Source organism: Cyanistes caeruleus, chromosome 7 (genome assembly GCF_971803275.1).
Source record: "Cyanistes caeruleus chromosome 7, bCyaCae1.hap1.1, whole genome shotgun sequence".
NCBI lineage: Eukaryota > Metazoa > Chordata > Aves > Passeriformes > Paridae > Cyanistes > Cyanistes caeruleus.
The window spans coordinates 18,936,707-18,955,258 of NC_141707.1; the positions used below are offsets into that span (position 1 = coordinate 18,936,707).

General features: G+C 37.8%; 1 protein-coding gene across 6 annotated transcripts in view; it reads right to left on the reverse strand.

The window, feature by feature from the left end:
- Nucleotides 1-18,552, reverse strand: part of OSBPL6 (oxysterol binding protein like 6) — an 87,304-nt gene that overhangs the window by 35,342 nt on the left and 33,410 nt on the right. For all 6 annotated transcript variants that reach the window (XM_086896676.1, XM_086896675.1, XM_086896678.1 and 3 more), the window contains exon 2: nucleotides 10,875-11,112. In XM_086896676.1, coding sequence (XP_086752802.1) covers nucleotides 10,875-10,976 — 102 coding nt within the window. In that variant the 5' untranslated portion in view covers nucleotides 10,977-11,112. The remainder of the gene's footprint in view (nucleotides 1-10,874; nucleotides 11,113-18,552) is intronic.

Consider the following 18,552-nt stretch of genomic DNA (forward strand, 5'->3'; position numbering starts at 1 on the left):
CTACAAAAATTGTATCTTCAGAACAGTGTAATAAAAATCAAATACATAATGTCACTACTAGTCCTGAAAAAACTGCTGTTCTTAAAAGACATCTAAACATGTCTTTCCATTTTCCATAAATGTTTCACTCCTATTTTATAAAAGAAAAAGCATTTTTGATACCATAATGACCACAATCTTCATGCATGGATCTGCATTTCATTCTCTGGTGAAATTTTGCTACATCTCATACTGCTATTTGGTAAGAATTCTACCACAACAACTCCTTGATATCTCTTTGGCATAAAATAAAAGTCCTTCATTTCCAGGACACACAGCACAATGACAAACTTGAAATTGCAATTACCCTCTGAGAAGCATATGTTTTTCTCAACTGAAAATGCCAATTAAATTTTGCTCATAATTAAGCTACTTTACATTGACTGAAGAAGAGATTACCCAGGTACCAACAGCAGCAGAAACAATCAGGGAATATAAAAGCACATAAAATGGAAATGTAAATATTATTGTTTATATAAATTATTAAGTACAGAAGGACCATAACAAAACTAAATGAAAATAAACATTAATTTAAATGCCTATGTAGAACACAGACCACATCTTGCTGCAGAGCAACACACAGACCTTCCTTGTTCTCTTTCAAGTTGTGACTGTGAATGAGAATAGGAAAATATAGGGAGTATCTCTGTTTTCAGTGGAGTTTAATCTGTGTCCCTGCCTCCATGCAACGATAATCAACATTTATTTTCAGTTACATTTAATTAAATTTTACAGTGAATAATGTGAAAAAGCAGCAGTGTTTTGTTACTCCAGGGCCAACCAGTGAAAAGCTTTGTCATTTATGCTTTAAAAACTTCAGCTTTATCAAAGGAAGTTCAACCTACTGATTTAGTCTAGTGTGGTTTACTAGTCAGATGATGAAAAGAAATATGTATGTAGCACAAGTGTCTATGTTACATATGAAATAATTTAATAAACTAATTTGAGCTGAGAACCACAAAGTTCCTAATGAAAATAAGTTTTCTTACCAAATAAAGGAAATGCTACTTACATAAACAGTATGACATTTTAACAATATACAAAAGAACCTAAAATTGTTCCTCTAAGGAAGATTAAAATGTCTCTTGATTAACATAATCAGGATGATTCCCAACTTTCTTGCCAGTTTTGTCTGGCAGGCAGGAATCCATCCATCATGAAATGGAGCAATGCCCAACACAGATGTTCTGAAGGTCTCCCATGTAGCAGCTGGTGCAGTTTGTTGTTACATAACTGCAATTTCATTTTGTACAATATTTAGAGAGGAGTAGCCCAACAGCCCTTAGCTTGCCAGATTTCCAGTGACATTTTCAATTACATGATTTTAAGTCAGGAAGGTTCTGTGCCTTTTTTTTTTTTTTTTTTTAATTAGCCTTCAGTCATTACAATTCCACTTCAGTTGAGAAATACATTATTAGCCAGCAGTACTTTAATGAATGCTGACTTATTCAGCTATTTGTTTGAAAATTAGAAAATGAACACCTTTTAAATAAAATTGCCTTCTTTACATTCCTTACTTCCAGAAGTGTTGGCTTGTTGTCTATATATGCTTGCTTTTCAATTCTCTTTACTCATGACCACAATTACACTGACACAAGATCATATTTTTAGATTTGTGACATGTCTCTAGCATAATATTAAGAGACCTTACTTGGTGAAAAATGTTTTCCATTAATGCATGTTATTTTTCTGCAAAATTACAGCTAGAAATCACACAATTGCTTGCCATTTTCAAAAGCAGCTAATTTTACAGTGCAAGAGCTTAGTTATTTAGAATCAAAGAAATAAAAATTATTTAAATCTTGACATTATTGTCAAGGGGTTTTTTTTGTATTTTAACACGAAAAACAGAGTTGGTAAAGGAAGCAGTAATAAAAAAGCTGATAAGGAGGAAGAAAAAGGCAGATCGACACAGCTTTTGGTGTTTACTTATAATTAAACCAAAAAAATTAATGATAATCCATTGAACTAGGGTTATCAATCAACCTGGTACTCTTATTCCTCTCATCCCAAAAATACAGACAGACAAAATCAGCATCTGCATTGCTGCATTCCAGACTCCCCCCATGTTCCAGGATTATTTATGCATCATAGATGGTTTCTCTTAGAGGAAAATGTCAGCACTAGCCAATTCCATGTGCTCTTGAAAACTAACTCAACACAATTACTAGTTTAACTCAAATTACTATGTAATTCCATTGCAAAATCTTCATCCTAACGTCTTTCCTCCATCTCTATTATTATCTACAACATACACTACATATGTTACAGACATTTGCCTCAAAATAACCTTAGCATGCCATATGGGGAACACAAAAGCTTGTTCCACCTTGCTTTTTTTTCCTTTTTTTCCACAAAGACACGAAGAAGAAGGAAAATGATGGAGAAAATAAAATAGTGCTATGATGTTGTGTATGATATTCTCATCTTCACTGGAAGGCAGGAATGGAAAACGTGTTTTACAATATCCTTCCATGTGTCTTGCCAGCTTCTCACTTTGGAGCTCAATGACTCATAGAGCTTGTTGTCCTGGTTTTGGCTGGGACCGAGTCCATTTCCTTGCGAGTAGCTGGTATAGTGCTGTGTTTTGGATTTAGTATGAGAACAGTGTTGAAGGCACAGTGATGGTTTGGCTGCTGCTGAGTAGTTCTTACCCTAAATCAAGCACTTTTCACTTTCCCATACTCTGCCAGTGAGGAGGTGCATGAGGAGCTGGCAGGGGCATGGGCAGGACAGGTGACCTGGACTGGTCCAAGGGATATTCCACATGACAGAACATCAAGGACAGTGTATAAACTGAGGGAGTTGGAGGTGAGAGGCTGATCACTGCTGGAGATGGGCTGCGCCTCAACTGCAGGTGGTGAGCCAATGTACTGGGCATCACATGCCTTTCTTGTGCTTCATTTCTTTCTCTCTTGTTCTTTCTTTCTATTACAGTCATTATTATATTTTATTTCAATTACTAAACCGTTCTTATCTCAACTCTCAAGTTTTACCTTTTCTTTCCTCTGATTCTCCTCCCCATTCCAATGGCAGGGTTGGTCTCATCAGACCAGAGGCTGAAGACCCTAACCTTTCCTTACTGAGTCTGAATTTCTATTAAAACTAATGACATTCAACTGTTTTCACAGGAAAATCAAGGAAAGAAAAGAGATTTTGAGTAAGCAGAGGTAGAATATCCAGTAAAAGACAAGTCTGACACTCGTGTCTCTCTGAAACACAGAAGTTGTACGGTAGATACGGATTTGACTGCATACATGCCAATTTTTATACTTTCTAAACAAGCTGTGATACATGCCAAGTTAATCTGCAATATTATTTGCTAAGGTTGTATTATTTTCAAGGTTATAATCTTGAAACTTGCTTTATTCTTAGGCTGATTCTCAGCCACCTCTGGCTTTCCTCCTGTTAATGTTGGAAGAAAGACAGATTCTTGAACACATTTTGGGAGAGAAGAGTGAGTGCAAAGCAAAACAACCACATCTCTTCAGTGTATTTCTCCTTTCTATCTTCTAGCGCATTTTTTAAATTTTATAAAGCCATCATGGTCCTATTCTTATCCTCAGTCTTTTCTATTGGCACTGCTCCATAGCTGTTTTCAGCAATCTCAGCTATCAGCTAACTGATAAGGAACATAGCAGTACCTTGTGAATAGCAAACACAGTTAGTATGGCTTTTTCCTTTTTGTAACACATGTTCATCTTGTACAGAAATGTATTTAGGAGAAACATTTTCTTTTTGTAACCTTTTTACTGAAAGACAAGTATATATAAAGTGCAGTTCTGTAGCACATGAATAAAATCCAGGTATGTATGCCTGCCTCTTTCCTGGGATACGCAAAGTAAACCCTTCTTGTGTAACAGAAATGTCAAGGATTTGTTAGCTCAGGAGCTCTCTGTCAGCCCTTTCCAGAACTCCAGCTTTTATTGTACTTTGTGTCAATGCTTTTAGGCTCTGGCAGCAAGGAAGCCTTTGCTTTTCAAGGTGATTTTTGATAAATTCTGAAGACAAATAAGCTCTTGCTCTCATGAAGAGCTTCTTGGAGGGAATCATTAGCACAACTGGATAAAGCAGAAAAGAGCTATCTATCATTGTAACAGCAACCTTCCTTCTACCAGAACAATACCAAGTCACAGCCTGGGTGTTAATGTCAGTCTTCTCCCTTTGCACTTACCTTAAGATAACACAAACAGATAAATTTACAGTGCCTGACAGAGAGAATTCAAACTTAAGCTAATGATAGAAAGAGTTTTTATGACTATATTATGACTATTGAATAATCACAATTAAAAGATACTCTGTTAAATAGTCTCAGGCAAGCAGTTCATATTAATGATGCTGATATAGTTTAAAAGAAAAAAGGCAGGAAAATAAAATTCCATACCCAAAAGAAAATAATTCCTTGATGTGTTGATTTTTCTATGAATGAAACATTCTAGACATGAAAGGGAGTCAACCTTAACACAAATAATAAATTAAAAAGTTGGATCTCTATAAAAGATGCATAGGTTCAGAAGACCTTTCTTCCTGTGACTTTCACTTCCTTCTGTAAGCTACCGTATTAGCCTTTCTCAATACCCTTTAAACTTCAATATACACAGTATAAAAATATATGAGATAGGAAAAAGAGAGGTTGAAAAAATTTTAACCCAACTTTTTTTTTTTACATGAAATATTATTCTACTAGGGGATAAGAAATATTTTTATGTAATCGCTTCATTTTCAATTCCAGGTTATAAAGTATTTAATAAAACAGGAAAAGAGAGGTATCAGAAAGGCAAATAGCATTACTAAGGCACACAGTTATTCTGACTAATACATTTGTATATTTTGCATGTGGATAATCTCAATCACACGAGTGTCTGGAAAACAGAAGCCTCCATATCATACCTGCCATCACCCTCCCTCTTCACTTTCGTGCCTTTCCTCTTCACTGAGGAAATAAAAATACAGTCATGCTTCTCTTTCTTCTCTCTCATTTGTTTCCCAGAAATCCTCAATGGCACTTCAGAAGAGCTGCACTTTTTCCTTCCAAATTTTGAATGAGTGTGTGTGTGTGTGTGCTGCACTTTGAGTTTTTGTATTCTCAACAAAAGTGAGGCATGCATACATAGGACTGTATGCATGAGAGAAAAAAAGAGAAAAGAGGAATGCAAAAGTGACCATGTTCTGAAAATGCCATCTTAAATTATCTGTCATCATTTGCATGGGTAATTAAACTTTTATGAGGGAAATTCCCCTGGTTCTGTAATAGAAGATAGCTACAGGCACCATTTCCAATCAAACTGACATGTTTTTAAAAAAGAAATCTTTCTTCATAGCTCACATCTGAACTTTAGCATTCTCCATGAAACCTGTAAAGCGCTCCTAGAGGTAGGATAACTGAGATAGCAATGTTTATGAAGCTCAGGGAATGTGTACACACAGCCTTGGTATAAATGCTATCACTGTCTCTCCTTGACTGCTCCAGACCATTTTATTTCTTCTAAGCTTTAAGGCCAAGTCTTTCTTGGGAAGAGACAGCATCTCCATCTGTTAATCTCCATGTCTGTGCTCCGGACCACAGTCTAAACCACTACAGGAATTACCAAGGGCAGGAGCAGTCATGATCCAAGTATCTCCAAATCCAGACTGCAGAGGCACATCCCACGCACATGGACAGAAGTACTACTTCTGTTTGCTGTCTATCTCTCAGGTAAATTCTAGGCAGAAAGACAGGCACAACATGAAGGACATCTGCTGTGTGCCTGCAGGCTAGCCTCACACACACACTGAGCCAGCCTGATGCACCCAGGTGTATTGGGATCCCGGGCATGTCCTGCTGCCTGTATATGCCAGCAGCCTTCCCACAAAAATTCCCAGCACTGGAGAATGTCTCATACTTCCAATGCACCCATCAGCATCACTACCCAAGGGTCTGCCTCACCCCTGGGATCAATCTGTACCCATTCCCTCTGAGTCTCACTTGCAGGGGTTCCTATCCCATCCCCAGACACACCTGTCCAAAGAACTTCATAAGTTTAGCCACCTTCTGATTGTATCTAGTGTAGATGTTCACTCAGCAATTTTATCATTTAAATGATAAAAATCTTACAGGTCTGAGATTTATGATTTCATTTTTATAAAGTGTTATGGCATTGAACCTAACATAACATTTACATGACTACTCTACACCTTTAAAAGTTACATTGCTCCAGACATTTTTTCAGACACTGAAGTAAGACCCACTACCTTCCAAACCTAAGGAACATTTTCACACTCTGTCAAAGGCACAAGAAAAAAAAAATAAAAAAATGCTGTAAAGTAGCAGCAACTAATCAATTTAAAGAATAATTGCATGTTTTTGTTAACAATTCTGATATTTCATTCTTTGGCTCCCTCAGAATATTTGCTTGCTCCAGTGAGTTGTTGCTTTTAAAGTACTCAACACTTCCTGCTCTAATCCTGCTTGAATAGTTTTATGTGAAGAAAGTTAATTAGGAAAGCGAGCACAAGAGAATTACATCACTGTAAAAACAGTACTTGGCATTTAGTAGCCTCTTTAGTTTGAAACTCTCAGAGAGATTAATAATTATTATTCAAATACTTCTCACTGACTACTGCAAAGTAAAAAGGCTTCTAAAAGTCTCTGCTTTGCTGCAGAGCTAGAAGTAAGGCTGCATGTTCTCAGGTCTGTACCATGTCTACATCCTTGCCTTTCTTTCTTTACAAGTCACAGGGAGACAGGAACAAATGAAATCTACAGGTAACCAACAAGAATATTTTTCCCAGATGTCACATCAGGCTGACAGCAGTGAGCAAGCATGTAGGCTGCTACCCACTTTCAGAATAAAGAAGGTACATAAATGCACTCAGACGTCTCTTCCACATGGAATACATTAGGTTATATCACATCGCAATCTTGTACGAGCAGCACTGTCTAAGCATCTACAAAATGGTGACACCCACCTCAGGAAATCAGGAAATGCCACCTCCAGGGGACTACTTTGACAATTAAAATACAGTGGTGTGAAAAGCTAAATAGGCGTTTTTCAGTGCAGACCCTTAGGCAAGACCAGAGCCTTGGAATCACACTCTGCTTCTAAATGTCATGACCAGGTAAACATCTTCAGCCCAAACTCAGTCCTTTGTGAATCCCTTGGGTACACCCCTTCTATTAGTCAATACTGCTTGTACAGAAGGGAAAAAAACCCAACAATCCAAAACAAACAACGAGCCATCTTAAAACCTGAAAAGCAGATTGCTGCTCTGGAAAATCTTGTTTCCTCTTCCTTCAAAGCCCTCACCTTTCCCTCTTTACATATGGCTAAAAGACAACAGTCTTTTGAAATATGAAAACTCCTCTGGTAGAAAGGTGACCACACAAGGCTAAATGCAATAGGACTAAAAGCTTTTCTTCTTCTGAGATAGCTGTGTAGGAAAAGAACCAACGATTTGTTGAAGAAGTAAACTGATAAAGAAAAACACAACAAGAATGAGAGAACAGCTGACCATCTCTCCCCCAGAAAAGACCCAAAAGAAAATTAAGACATTAGAAGAGAAATCCTGACATTTAAAATAGAAAACACTGCAACATCTATTTCCACATCATGTATTAGCTAGCTTTTAGATGTTGGTCAGAAAAGACAAAATCTTCCCCTTTTTCACAGTTTCAATATTCTTACTCTCCTTCTGTATCACTCCCTCAGTTTAGTAGCCTGAGGTCAGGCTCTGATTTGCCAAACTGCCCATTATTAACCCTATGATGTACTTACTTCTTTCTTCTCAGCACAGTATAACTACCCACACATTGCAGAGAATATATAATGTACTACAGTCTGCCTTATGAGCTGCATACTTCACCAATAAAAAATACAGAACATTCATAAACAACTTACACCCATAAAACTGAATATACAACATACAATTTTACCATATTCAGCTGTACTTCTAAGAGTTGTTTGTTTTGCTCCATTTTACATAGCTAGCCTTATCAGAGTTACATAAGGGATGAAACACAAGAATCTACCTGGTTAGCATGGCCCACAAAAAAGGGCTATCAGAATTGCACGTTTTATGCTACCTTTTGTACCTTATTGACAGTGGAAGTGACAGGTTCATGCTCTGCAACAGTTCCACAGCAGGAAAAACTGTTCCTGCTCCCTGCTAAAGTGTTCCTTATCAAGGGTAGGACAACTGCCTTGCCAACCTGTCCAGCTCAGGAGTTAAACAAAACCAGTTTGTTTCTGGCCCTTCTACTGTCTAATCATCCAAATTAAACATGGTTGTAATGAAAATGAATGACAAAAACCTGAAATCAGTTTTTTTAGTTACTGCTGGCTTCATTAGTCTATTCATTTATCTATTTCTTAGTCATGGAGCCTGCAAATTGGCAATCTCAAAGCTTTTGCTGACTGCTAATTCTCTTAGGTGATGTATACTGTACAAATAAAAAAGCTACATTAAAATGCAAGCATTATATACAGCATGACATTTTCCACTCTCCCTGAAATGATTTATCATAGTTGTGTTCAAACTCATTCAGCTTCCTCTACTATAATTTATTGGGAAACTGTTCCATAATTGCTGGTATGACTTTGACTGGAATTATATGATGAGAAGGTTTCAATCATTAACCATCTAGAAATATCCAGTGTTATCCTCACATATGACAATAAAAGCTACATTGGCACTTCATCCTCCAGTCACATCATTTTCCATATTAATTTATATTACCAATTTGGAAGGCTGCTTTTCCACTAGCTCTTCTGAAGAGTCCAAGGAGGCAGCAAGATAGAATTTCAAAGCCTTTTAAAAGTAAAATCTGATAGCCCCTGAAACAAAATCCCCTACCCCCTGCTATCATTGTGTTCGGGCAAAAGCCTATGAAAAACAAAACATATAAAAATAATACCACAAGCTAGGAAAGAGATTAAAAGTACAGCTGTTGCAGTAGATGGTGAGATGAAATGGATGTTTGGCTGTGTCTACATGCAGAGAGGAAGTGTGCATGCTCCTCTCCCTGGGCACAGCACCATTGCAGTTGATGCCGCGCTGCACGCTGCAGCTCCGTTTCTTTCTGCAGAGGAAATTGCTCACCCGTTCATTCTCCTGCCTTTAACACTGAAAGAACTAAGGCAAAAAAACAAATGCCTCAGAGTAGCCCTTCCAGTCCACATTTACATGCCTAAGTACATCGTTAAGCATCACCACACTTTATGGGATCCTCTGCATGCATCACACCATCAACCTTTATAGCATTATTTTAAAATCATACTTCACGTTTCCATGATCAAATATGGACTTAAAGCTAAGCATCCATTTCATTATAATGACAGGTATACCTTGCTCTGTATCGTTGCTATGGTAACAGATATGGTAGCCATTAGATTTATGGTTAAATGTATTCCCAAGAGGTAATTTTTTTATTTTTTTATTTTTAATTCTAGTTGCATGATTGTTTCAAACTACCTAATTACAAAGAAAACTCAGTGAACAGGCTCTTAGCTGAGAGTAGCAGCTCATGTGAGTCTTGCATTTACATACTTTGGGCTTAAATGTGGGAGATAAAATACACCAATGCTTTAAACAAATTATATCAAAATTCTTGCTCCAGACAGAATTAATGAAAAATTAAAAGGTTATATCCTAACCAAAACTTAATTAACTAAATGCAGCTATCCAAAATCCTGTACACTGTGAAAGGGAAAATATTTATCACCTGTGAGAAAATACTTTTTGTATTTACTTAAGCAATGGAAGCTATTAAAAATTCCACACACATTTCCTGCCTTTTATTGAGCATACATCAGAATTCTTCTCCCGATTCAACATTTAAAAAGTACCTTGTGGTGAGGCTATTTACATTCAAAGCTGTAAATTTTAGAGTTTTCATTAAAAATTCTTGCATTTCAAAATTTTCTTAAGAGTTAAGGGAAGAAACTTCCTCAGCAGCAGCTGAGAAAATAGTATCAGAACTTCCATACAAGTAGCTGAGAAAACATTCCTAAGCCAATGATTTTTCTTTGAATATTTTTAAATTATTTTACTCTTTTTCATGGACGACAGTTTAAAAATATGTTTCTGTTCTAATCAGTTTTTCTGTATCAACCTTTGCATTTGTAAAATATGCATGCATGAATTTATCTGAAACCTAGTAGAGAGCTTTGATATTTTCTGAAGTGCTCCCACTGATATTGTGGTCACACTGTACACCCAGCCCTCAAAAAATCCCCACAGGAAAGCTCAAGTTCTTTTGAGGGGAATTAATACAGTCTTCACTCAAAGAGATCCTGGAGAATTACAACCACATAAACAAGAGTCTCTTAAAAATGGAAGTCTAACATAACTGGATTAGTACTCTATGAGGTAGTACAATCAGTGTTAATTTATAGTGAAACAAATAATATTTTAAGCATTAGGTGTTTACAGAAAGGGTGAACAACATGGTATTTAAACGGAATTACCACTTTCTAAAAGGATAATGCATCTCTGTTGTTGGATTTACAAAAAGAGATATTCACAGGTGACAAAAAACAACTTTAAGCAGCTGTAGGATCATGCTGCCAAAGAAACCAAGTCCCAAAGTACTTCAGAGCATGTTCCCTGTTTGTCCATGAGATTATACACTTCCTGTTCCAGTGCTGTACATAGTGCCCATGTCGCTTCTAAATCCTTTTCAAGCCACTTCAGGAAATAGAAAAAGTAAACTCAGAAAATCAACAAGTTTTGGCTCTAGCGCTATCATCCAATGCTATAAGCAAACAAATCTAGAGCTAACAGGAACAAACAGCCCCATTACAGGAATAAATGTGTCATCCCACTAGATGGTACAAACAAGTGGAGTATCTCCTTACCTGCCTCCTGTCTCTCTGAGAGGATGATGAGGAGGAGGCACTTCTATGTGATGGAGTGGATGTTTTGTGAGCTGGAGATATACTCTTCTCCTCTGAACTCATCTTTGCAGCAAACTTGTATTAATGATCTTGTGCTCTTATCACTCATGGACGAAAAGGCAGGGGATAGTCTCCTGCATCCTTCTGTTTCACAGTTTATGGATAGCCAAAGAGGAAGTCAGTCTCAGCTGAACTGCACCTTAATAAAGAAAAATGTGAGAGAAAGGATGAATGAACATACCCTCACTCCAAAGTAGCTCTGCAGCAAAGAAATCTGTTGACTATTTAATCCAACACATCTCCCAATCTTTTGCTCCCCAACAACTACCCAGCACAAACACAAATGCATTGTTCTGCCTTCTCACAGAAGATGAAAGTGGCATGATTTTAAAAAACCCTAAAGAAAGGCTTAAGTAATTTACAGCAATTCTCAGGCAAAGTTTACAAACGCTTGGCATGGGGGCATTATCCTGCATGATATCATGGCATTATGCAGTAACTCCTCAAGACTTCCCTCAGAACACAGATACCACTGAACACCGCATTACCATCAGTACCTCACAAGAATCCTGCAGTTAAATTAAGAACGCTGCAGGTTTTTTAAAAACCCTCTCTCAAAGGTGGTGCCCTCACCTGCAGTGAGGCAAAGGTGTTACTGAGGCAGGGGAGTGTGTGGTTTTGGGGTCATTTGGCTCCTGGCCAGGGCTTACCCAGTGCAGGGGGCGTTCCCATTACTGTTTCCACAGCCACTGTTGGTACATCACCGCTTCACTAATAGCAGAAAATTTCTCTCACTTCTCTCCACCCAAACCTTTAATTTCCACCCACGAAGAGAAAAACAGATACTTAGAGCAGCACAGAGGATATCTGTGTCAATAAATAGTCAAACACCAGCTGTCAAACCCTATCAAAATGCTGCAGGTACATCATGACAGTTCAGGAACGGAGTTACGCTTCTCCGTGTTTAACAGACCGCCGTGATCTTGCTTCAGCTGACTGATACAGTGTCTGATCTTCCATTAACCTTGGATAAAATTGTTCCCTGAATGAGATGTTAGCTTCAGGCAGATGACATATCTTCTCCACTGCCCTTCTAATTTTGAAATAGTGCCCTTCCACATTCACTGTGCTGACAGCACACCAAGGGTCAGCAGAGCACAGCTAGCTGCAGATGGGTGTGGAGAAAGGTGCTGTCCTGCACCATGTTAAATCAAATCAGGACAAAAATGCATTAACACTCAGACATGACTGCACACTCAAGAAATGATGCCATATTGAACACAGAGCATCTCCAGACAAAACAGATTTCCATGCAAGAATATCATCCTGAGCCCAGATACTCACAGAGAGGCAGCTAAATAATTATTTACATCGTGCCACCAGCTTCTGAACACTGCATCCTAAGAAACACACTCCTGCTGGAGCCAAGATCTGTGACAATTCAAAACACACACCTTTTCTGCTTGCTGTTCTAAGGAAGAGTGCAATGGTATCACTTTATCAGTTTTTATCACTTTATCCATACTTTTGTAAGGATGAATATTATCTATATCTTATGAATGAGCTTCAATCTCCATCAAGAAGTCTCCCAGAGAATTACAAATCCCACATACTGCACACAGAGGCTACACAGCATCCCAGTGACGTGACTGGGAGGACATGGCTGCTCCAACAGCAAAAGGTGCCCACATTCCCTGAACACCCTGGCCAATTCTGTATTCTTTTCAGGATGAGAAGTTCCTGGCAGAAGAAGCCTAAGAAGACGGGTTATGCTGGAGCTGTAACAAGACAAAAGGTTGCAGGAAGAAAGAAACAAGCTGCACAGCACATTTGTTTCAGAACTTCAGAAGGAAAACATAATGAAGATGAACCCAAAGAAAGGCTTTTCCTTCTATCCTAGCATACCAAGGGACTGCTGGTCTAGTTTAACACCATTTTCATATCCTACAAATGCATCAGGGAATTTTTAGTCAAAGAAGTGTACCAACAGGGATATCTCAAGGTCTATGCAATTTTCATTTAAATCAAAAATTAAATTACAAAAATCAGAACAAAAATATAATCCTAGTTCACAGAGCTATGCAGAACCCTTGAGTTATTTAACAGGAAATCTGCAGTTACTTTCAGCTATGAGGTCACTGAATTTTTTTTTAGCAGAGTAGCCTTTGGGCAAATGAAAATCAAACCCTTTTTAAAACATCTGATCTTCACTCAGTTGACTCAAGTGGAAAAATTTATATTTAGTAATAGCACAGAAGGACAGTGGTCTGGCACTTCAAGTGTGTTCTGAAGGCTCTTGGGAAGCAGTTGATGCTTTTGTAAGAAGTAACCACAATGCTAACAAGCAGTACACAAGAAAACAGTTCTGTAAATAGCTGCCAAGTCTGGGATTCTGTCAACTATGGACTTCTTCTTTTGAAAGGAATTAAATAAAAGTAGTGGCTTACACCTGAGCCAAGCTCCACGATGGTTCTGTTGCACTCTCCAAGCACTAAGAGCTGAACCTAACCAGCAAATTGCTTACACCACACTGACTTGTGACCACAACAAAACAAAAAATGCCAAAAATTCTAAACCACCCCCCTTCACACTAAAAGAAGCAAACATCTCCTCTTTCCCTATTTCACAGCAAAAATAGATTCAATACTAAACCCCCATTATTTATACACATAGAAACTTCTGATTAAGAAACAGTGCACTTCAGGATTGAAATTAAAAAAAAGACAACTGGAATATTTGAGAAAACATGCTTTGCAAGCACTGCAAAAAAAAAAAAAAATTAGACAAATTAGAAAGAGCACAGAGCTCCTTCTTACTGCTCTTGAACATTGAATTTGGATTCTTTCTATATTGCTAAGAGTCTATTTTCCAAATTTGGCTTAAAATTTGAGCAATAGATCTTTTTTAGAGCATGTTACAAGGAATAAATCTAGTGGAACTGACATAAAGGGATGCCAGTCTCTCTGTAACTGTGATTGAAGCAAACAATTAAAAATCTAATTTTTGGCCAACAAATTGAATTTACCAAAATGAAAACATTGCTTTTGAAACATTTTTCACAGGCTTTTTCCATCAGTCACTAGCAATTTTGCTATTGACTTCAATGGGAACAGGAGCAAGTCATATACCATGGTATTAAGTTTCTGGAGAGAAACAGAAAATCTAAAAATACATTCAAAAACTATGATGATAGGTTTTGGATGAGTGGGGATGACCTCCTCATAATTATGCATTTGTTCCTGACAAGTATAAGGCAAATTTTATTATTCCTTTACTTCACAGCAAATATATCTTCTACCTGGAAGTATTTCAATCCATTCTATCAGAAATCAATTGGGAAAAAAAATAATGGCATAGGCAAGGGTAAGAGCATTAGCTGTTGGTTATTAATTGCTGCATATCCAAGTAATATCAACTTGTTGGGTGCATTCTGAGCACACCAATTTCATTCCCAGTGAGCTGCTCAGAAGCACCTGCCAGCTCAGGACCATGAGTTGATTGAGCCCAGCAAATGTGACAGGGCACTGGCATTGTCCTTGCTTTGCCATGAGACCCCAAGCAGGGGATTCATTCATTGCTTCCAGCATGCAGAAGAGACATGGCCTATAGTGAGAAAAGCAGACACTGCAGAGAGAGTCTGGCCATTCAGATGTATCTGTATGACAAGTCCATTGACACCAAACAGGAAATCTCTGTCCTGTCCCATAATCTAAAAATATTCCACCAAGGGCAACTGCATCAACTGCAGCGTGGTTTGTGAGAAAGCTATTAGCAGAAATGATGAAAAAGAACAGGTACGTAAATTGTATAAATCCAGAGTTATGAATAAATGCATGGCGTATAAAAGATAAATTAAAGTTTTCAATCGGTGACTCAAAATGAAGTTTGGACTCAAATAACAGACTTCTGTGATTAATGTTATGTTGCTTCTCACTCAGATTGTGTCTTTTCTGCAAGAGTGCCCAGAATACTTCAGTGTTTAATATCTCTTGTGGTACTGGAGTAATTTGAGAAGACAATTTAGAGCACAGAGATGAATCTTTAGACATAAACGAAGCAAAAGTATGCAACTGTCACTGGCATTCATTCAAGGAAAACACTCAAACTGATCAGGGGCTGCTTTTCACTTGGGAAGGCAGAGGTTTTCTGTGGTGCTGTGGAACACAGTCATTCAATATTTGAGCACCCACTGAAGGCCAACCTTTGTTCTCATATAATGAGCAATATGCAACTGCCTCTTTCCTTCTTCACTGCTGACCTTCCATGCAGGAAAATCATAACCCCGCTTTTGCTACAGTACATAAATGTTGCAAACACAAAAATACAATGGAAATAAAACTTCCCAATGCAGTGGTAACGATGTGGTGATTTAATAGACACTTGTGGGAAATAAGCAGTTTGTTGTTTTTTATTTTTAACAAACAAGAGAACCAATGCCTTTACAGACACTATTTGAGAATCAGCCACATCCTTTTATTAACTTCTTAAGAAATGGTTTTCGTCAATTAATTTTAAATTTTATTAGCAGACCTTTGAGCAGTGAATTTTAAATCACTGATTAAAAGACAGCAAAAGAACACCTGATCTAAGGGAGACAGTCATGATTTATTTTGAGGTCCAACATTTATACATAGGAATAAATGAGGTGCTACAGGAAAAATGGGAACTCTAGATAGCACTAAATGATTTTTTAAGATAGGAGATATTAGAATTCATATGACTGTATTACCATTTCTCTTTTCAGGTATTCTTAAGAAGTGCATATTGAAGGTTTGGATAACAAATGTGTATGTCTGTTCTCAGGCATTCATAACAACGTTGGCATATGCAAAGTCTCAATCTGATATTATATACAGGAATGCATACAGTGCCTAAATACTGCCATAAATCATCTCTATCCCTTATTCAAGAGGCTCTAGATCCTGCCTGTAGCTAGGAAATGAGTTGTGTGCAGCATTTCCCCTGGAAAAGAAGCTCTGATACAGACCAACCTGCTGCACTTTGTGCTGTTTGCAACTTCCATGACCATAGAAACATTTAGATTGGAAAATATCTTTAAGATCATGTCTAAAGACCTTTAACCCCATGCAATGCTATAGGAAATAAGCATCTGGAAAGCCCAGTGGAAAAGGGCCTGGGGGTGCTGGTCCACAGGCAGCTGAACATAAGCCAGTGTGTGCTCGGGTGGCCAAGAAGGACAAAGGCATCCTGGCCTGGATCAGGAGTAGAGTGGCCAGCAGGACCAGGGGAGTGATTGTCACCCTGTACTTGGCACTGGTAAGGCCACACCTTGAATCCTGTGTCCATTTTTGGGTCCCTCACAAAAATAAGAACATTGAGGCTGTCCAAGGAAGCAGCAGTCGCCTTCCCTGAAGGTATTCAAAAGACATGTAGCTGCAGTACTTGGTGACATGGTTTAGTGGTGAACTTGGCAGTATTGTGTTTTCATTCTATGACCCTACAGGTCTCTTCCAAATGTAATGATTCTGTGAAAATGGCAAATTACAGTGAGCGAATTGTCAGCAGCAGTGCTGACAACTGCCCGAGATCACGGTGTTGATCAGCAGCCTCTCTGCTGCGGGTGATGCAGGCACACACTCAGCCTTTCTCCTACAGTCACTTCACTGCTGGGCTCCAGCACAGCTCTGCTGCCTCCTGCTTGCTTACAGGGCTTGCTGGGTGTTAGATGTGGGCCTCATCTCCTTCACCTCTCTGATTGCTCTGCTAACTTAGCTAAATATATAACTAGTCGTACTCAGTAACAATGCAACCGCTAAATTCAGCTGATAAAAACCCCAAGGGTTTTTATGTCATATTTCATATGATGACAGACAAGAACAGCACTTAACTAATTTACACATGCAGTTTCCTGCAAACTCTTTCAAGATTAAATAGTTAATTGGCTAAGACACAATGTTTATGTCAATAACAGCAAAGTCTAAAGTATCACTGTTCTTAATTAGGAAACCACTTCTCCTTGACTGATTGATATTCAGTAATGCAGTCAAAGTAATGGAATAAAAAACAATTTCATAGATGTCATGTTTCACAGCCCTACATTTCACAACCTCCCATGACAAGCATTCATTGGAAGTATTATCAAGGAAATTAAAATAAATTAACATGGTGTTTCCCAAAAGAGCAACCAAGTTAAATGCAGTATTTTTTAAAGTCCTAAGGGTTTTTTTGGTGCTCAGGTCAAAGGGAGATTTTGATTTGGGGTATTTTGCTTTGTTCGTTTTTTGAGGAGCGCAGTATGCAAGTGAGAAAATCTTGTAGGTTTTTAGCTTTTAAGTTCTACTTCTATATGTAATCCTACATCATACAGAGCATGTTGCACAGGAGACTGCTGTACCAGCAAACATTGAGAAACTCTTATTTCATGTCATCCTTAACACAATGTTATGTGCCACAACACTTGGTATGATTTCCTTAACTCTAAGTTATAGTTGTTATCCTGAGTGGCTAGTCCAAGCATGTCTCAATAACATAAAGACTAAAAATAATATTCAGAAAATTACTTGCATGGGCATGTATCTCTGCAAAATACACAATTATGACAGACTTCATCAAATAGACGGATGAGGTCAAAAAACAGATAATCAGATTCAGACAAGAAGAGGATAGCACAACATCTGTCTTTTCTATTTTCTGCTTGCCTACACGATTAAGCAGGGTTTTCTGCCCTTCCAGAGACCCTGAAGCATTCATAGCAATTAGCAGAGTCCCAGCATGTCGAAACCTCCAGTTTAGATGACAATTTCAAAAAAAACCCTCAAACCATTTGCAGCCTCTGAGGACTGCCTCAACAGCTGATGTGATCCTAGTTTTCATTAGGAAATCTTTGTTGTTCCGTGTTCCTCAGGCTATTACAGTAATAGAGTACTATTGATCTGCATGGCACGGAAATGGTTTGCATAGTTCAGAGTCAGCACTACCAGCCTCTGTCACATGCATTTGAAACAGACTGCTGGGAGCAGAGGGTCCACAGATTCACAAACACAGAAACACAAACAGGCAATCTACACCAGTTAAACATTAAACAGGAAAAATTAACTGGTGGACATCATCATCCTCTCTAGACTAACCTACATCTAGGACATTTAAAAAAAAAACAAAAACAAAAACAAAAAGAATGCAGTACATGCTATAATATCCCTTTGTTAAAAACTGAAAATATTGATGGGGAATTTTTCATTTTCATCCAGAATTTTTCAGAGAACCACATTTTTCAATTAAAAAAAAATCAAAACTCAGGAAGTGCTTTAAAGAATAAAACATTTTCATTCATCCTGCTTTTTTTTTTTCCATTGGAAAAACCCTCACAATTTTTAACAAGCTGTTAAAAAATAAAAATCAGAAATAATTTCCTTATTTTACTAATTACTTTTTTCTTTACCACTCAGCAACTTGGACAAAAGAAATATAAGTTAGAATTCTCAAGACACTTTAGCTGCTTTTTAATAAAATCTCAACCAAACAGCAATCTAAAGCAAAGAAACTAATTTCCCTTATAAAAGAGCTATAAAATATTTTCACAAAAATTGTACTAATCCTTCAGAGCACTGAATCCTAGAAGTTTCTTGTGACTCTTGAAATCCATGTTGTCTGGCTGCATTTTACTGCCTTTCATGTATTC